Below are 4,999 nucleotides of genomic sequence, written 5' to 3' on the forward strand. Positions count from 1 at the left end.
GGAGCCACTAGAAAAATGTGTGGCATCTACTTTCCTGCGAATACTTCTCCTAGGGAGTAAGCACTCCTCATTGAACACCATGGAAATTATTTTACTCCACCAGCTTATTTCAATTTTTGACATAGATCCTGACAAAGACATTCACGCACCTATTATGTACCTTCCATCCTTCGTAACTAAAACAACATTTTTGCCAAAAAGTAGTATAAAAATGTTGCTACTTTAGATACAGATTTTGCTGCCACAAAATATTCCTTGGGGGAAGTGAAAGACAGGCCATAACTGCATAATTACTGAGCAGAGGTCGGAAAAGTTACTTTATGGAACTACAAATCCCATCAGCCCAATGCTGGCTGGGGCTGATGGGAGTTGTAGTTAAAAAAGTAACTTTTCCAAGCTCTGTTACTGAGTTCCCCATGGTAAGTGACCCCTGCAGAAAAAGAAACTTGACATCAGCCTGATCAGCTAAGTTCCCATTTATTTATTTATTTATTACATTTATATCCCACCTTTCCTCCAAGGAACTCAAAGTGGTGTACATAGTTCTCCTCTATGTTTCTATGGCGGTAACATCAAGCCCTGCTTCACTGGGTTTGTATTTTCCTTATCTAGCATGGCTGGGCACACTAGAAAGGAAAAATGGATTACCTGATGTCAGAGAGATGTCAGGTGACTGACAAGGGGATGGGTCCTGTCTTCCTGTCAAATGGCCCACCATGAGTGGTGGAAGCCAGGATCTGGCCCACCCTGGCTCTCCAACCCTGGCCTATACCATTGGTCACCTCTTCCACAGTGTGACCAGAGAAGATCTGTGTCTCATTTCTGCCTCAAGCTCAGAGGACTGATTAGAGGACTGGCCTCCCCCTTTTCAGAAGGTGTGCTTTGGATTGCCTCCTTCTCCAGCAGCTGTTTTCACTGGTTGCCTTGCAGGCAAAGTATTGTACTTGTGGTATAGTGAAGTAAAATTGGGTTATATCTTCTGATTTCCCCCCTTTTCTAGTTTGGATTTCTGTTCCTCGGTATTTATGAACCCTTCCTCTAATGAACTGAGGAATTCAGTCTTTGCCAATGTGAACATGAATGGTCTTGAAGAGACTGAGTTGAGGGGGGAGAGAATGGATCAGAGTTAAGATCCAACTGATGTAGAAAGATTTCTCTTTTTTAAAAAATGTGACAACTAATGTAAGCTATTTGAAATATTATTTTCCAATGTGTAGGGCTGCGATCCTACACACACTTATCTGAGAGCCATTGAGCCATCGTAAATCCAATGAGAGTTACTCCAGAGCAGTCATGCATAGAATTACTCTGAAACTCTACGGTTTCCTTCTATTTTTCTGGTTATCCAGGTCTCAAAGCAGGGCTTGGGTTAGACACTATTGTATTATGCCCATATTTCCCCCATATCTAAGAACATCACAGCTTGTGTTCAAGTCAGATCTTTCTTGCTCTTAGGGACATCACAATGATGACTTGGCGACCCATATTCATTTCTAGATAAGCACTTTACTTAAGGGTACCTTTCAGAGCTGTAAAATACTCATAACCTAATGAAGTAAATGTTTCCCAAAGAAGCTATTGGGCTTCAGAAGTGGGGGTGGGGAGGCTTGCATGACTTAATCCTCTTCCCAAATTGAAACCAATCCTGCACATAGGAAAAAAATTGTGGAAAGGGTCCTAATCCAGTTTTCAACTTTACAGAACATTTTCTATTCCTTTGGGGTTATTAAGAATGAAGGAGCATTCAATCATCTCAGTATCCTGTGAAGTGATACAGCCAGTCCACCATTTTGCCAACACATCTGCTGTCAGAGAGATTGTGGCCAAAGACAACTGTCTGCAAGTGACATGAAGGCAAATAATATGGCTGCCAGGTCATCACAGAATGATGTTTATCAGCATGCAGAAAACAAATGCCAGGAAGGACATTGGTCTAAGTCTGTTTGACCACACCAGTGTTTCCCAACCATTTTTTATTTTTTTGTTGCTGGACTACAGTTCCCATAATTCCTGACCATTGGCCATGCTGGCTGGGGCTGATGGGAGTTGTAGTCCAGCAACAAAAAAATAAAAAGAGGTTGGGAAACACTGGCCTTCACAGATGTGTTTCCTATTTACACACGCACACACAAATTAAGTCTGGAAAATGTTGTACAGTTGGGCCAAGGATGTCTGACAGCCAATGACAAAACACAGTCTTGTGCTTAAAGGAGGAAAAGATTTATTTTATCAAAGTCTTAAAGGCACTTTAAATCAAGCAGGAAAGAAAGTAAATGAAAAAAACTTAGCTCATGATAAAGTTCATGAAAAAGCTACTGAGAGAGAGTGAGTGATTTGGGCAAGTAGATGCCAATGCTGAATTGTACTTGGGTACTTTTATCCTATCTGTGATCTATTATTCTAAATTCAATTGGTTTTCCATTCTGACAGTAAACCACAGGATATCCAGTGCCTTGAAGACCATAGAAACCATTTCTAGTTTCCCGACAGGAAGTGTATGGGAGACGATTGTTACTTCTAAATTGACCTGTTAGTGGTCGTCCCATGAAAGTGCAGATAGCTTCCAGCTGAGCATCTGAGGCATGGATGAAAAAATTTAGATGTAGGCGGATGTGTCTCCTCTTCATTATATCATTGCAGTAGACTGCCACGTCGTGGACTGTAGGCTCCGGATAATCAACATTCTTCCGTTTGAAAGTTTCAAAAGAATCCGCTTCGATCACTACCACCATCCAGGCAAACACCAAAATCAACCACATTGGAGGGGACCACTTTGCAGCCATTGCTTGCTCTTTGAACTAATGAAGAGAAAAAGGAAAATGTGGAGAGATTAACAAATCATGTCCATTTTTTCTTCTCCCCCAGTGCTCCAAGAGAGGGGGAGTGAGTCCTCTCACTTCTTTTCAGGTGGACTTTGTTGAGTTTGGTCTTCCCATCGTGCTCATTATCCCCTCCCACTTTGAAACCATTCCGCTTCATTCAAATCCATCCCTCTTGAATATTGTCTCCACCATGAACTTGTATGTGGCCTCAGTCAAGCCATGCTCTTGCTCAGCCTCAATGCTCCCATCTGCAATATGGGGAAAAGTATACGGACTTACCTTAGGGAGGATTTTTGAATATAAAAATGAAATAATGCACATGGAGCACTTTGAACACTTGAAGAGTTAGAATGATGCTTTCTCAGCTCCAGCTCCCAAAAGCCTCTTTGTCATATGGGCTCATGGACAGGAGGACTTGAGTAGTTCATAGATGGGGCTTTGGATGCTACTGTAGAACTAGGTAATTCCATTAAAATGTCAAGTTACAGGCCCATTTTTCATTTTCAGATATAGTTAACATGTTCTATATTATGTTTTTCAAAACAGCATTTTACCAATGAATAAACTAACCAGAAGTGTGGCATGCAAGATGATTCAGAATTTCTCCATAGGTTAATAAGTAGATACCTTATCCCAGTCTGCATTTGTATTGGAATTTTTTAAAAGGTGGTTTTACGAAGTCTTGTTTAAGATGTTTTTAAGGCTTTGTCACTTGTTTGCTACCCTGAGCCCCCTTTGGGAGGAACGATGGGATATAAATTGTAACAAGAAAAAGAACAGCTCTTGTGACCAACATAACACCACAATGAGCAACATACATAGCATAAATGTGTTGTCATATCTGTGCTATCAATGGCTATAGTTGATGTTGTCCAATTGCAAGGGCTAATGGAATCATCCCAGCAATGCTGAAAAGGTAATGATGATGATGATGATGATAATCCTACCTTCATTATCCCCTTACATCTGTTTATTATAAGTATTTTTATACTTATTTATTTATTTATTAGATTTATATCCCATCCCTTCTCCCAGCAGGAGCCCAGGGCGGCAAACAAAAGCACGAAAAACTCTTTAACACATCATCAAAGCAAACTTTAAAATATATTAAAACAAAAGAACAGTTAAAAAATATTAACAAAACATATTAACAAAACATCCTCAAAAACGTTTTTAAAAGCTTTAAAAACATCTTTAAAAAAAAGGTTTAAAAACATATTTAAAAGCAATTCCAACACAGACGCGTGCTCTTAATTCGTACAATGAAACCTGGTGGTGCATACGGAAAATGTTGAAGAGTTGGGGAAGAAGAAAAGCACCAGAACGGAGCCCTTTCGGACAATATTGTACAGGAGGGGAATGTTTCAGAAGAGAAGCGGAAACACACAACATGTGTTCCTTTTCTTTCCCAACCTACAGAAACTTCCCCACGTTTACACCCCCGTGAGCACTACAGGAGTCGTCTTCCACACTGGTTGGGACATTTCCATTTCTCAGTGCTGTCGCTCTCTGGACATCTCTTGGACTAGCCCAGCACAGTTGCTTCCATTTCCCACCCTCACATCACTCTCTTTCTCTCTGCCGGATGGAGCACACCTGAGCTCAGGGGAACCTTCTCCTTCTTACCTGATGTAATATAGACCTGTCACTCAAAACGGGAGACCCAAGAGCCGTCTTCCTTCTATACACATCTGAGAGGCTTCTTTGACTATACTCCCTTTATACAGAGATGCCACCCACTCACATGCCATGTGCTAGTCTCAGCCTCTACAAGGAGGCGTCAGCACTTCCAACTGCCTCCAAATAAAAACAGACTCGGGAGCTCCAAAAGTAGTACCACTTTGTGATTCCCGATGAGCAAGGATGATGTGAGCTGAACACAGTCTGTGATTCTCTCAACTGTTTGGAAAGTACAACCCTTTATTAGGTTTCTCCCTATTTCTTGTTGTAGCATCACAGACTTTGTTCAAGTAGCATCATTCATCTTTAGGACAATGATGACGCAAGAACCCTTTTTTATTTCTGGATTAAGATAACAGAGCGGTGGAGGGATGGACTCATAAACTCACCTGCTCTGGTGGCTGAACACCTTGTAGATTTCTACATTCATATAGGCTTTGATAGAATACAGACAAATGCTGCCAAACATGGAGTCCACAGAGAATGAGCCAGACACC

General features: G+C 41.1%; 1 protein-coding gene across 1 annotated transcript; it reads right to left on the reverse strand.

Annotated features, from left to right (window-relative positions):
* Positions 1-2,198: 2,198 nt before the first annotated feature.
* LOC133366480 (ribonuclease-like) lies at positions 2,199-4,513 on the reverse strand. The gene is made up of 2 exons (XM_061589628.1): positions 4,449-4,513; positions 2,199-2,798 (listed from the first exon to the last, which is right to left on the reverse strand). Exon 2 carries the CDS (start codon positions 2,781-2,783, stop codon positions 2,382-2,384), a length of 402 nt encoding a protein of 133 aa, XP_061445612.1. The 5' UTR covers positions 2,784-2,798; positions 4,449-4,513; the 3' UTR covers positions 2,199-2,381.
* Positions 4,514-4,999: the final 486 nt, after the last annotated feature.

Source organism: Rhineura floridana, chromosome 11 (genome assembly GCF_030035675.1).
Source record: "Rhineura floridana isolate rRhiFlo1 chromosome 11, rRhiFlo1.hap2, whole genome shotgun sequence".
Classification (NCBI taxonomy): Eukaryota; Metazoa; Chordata; class Lepidosauria; order Squamata; family Rhineuridae; genus Rhineura; species Rhineura floridana.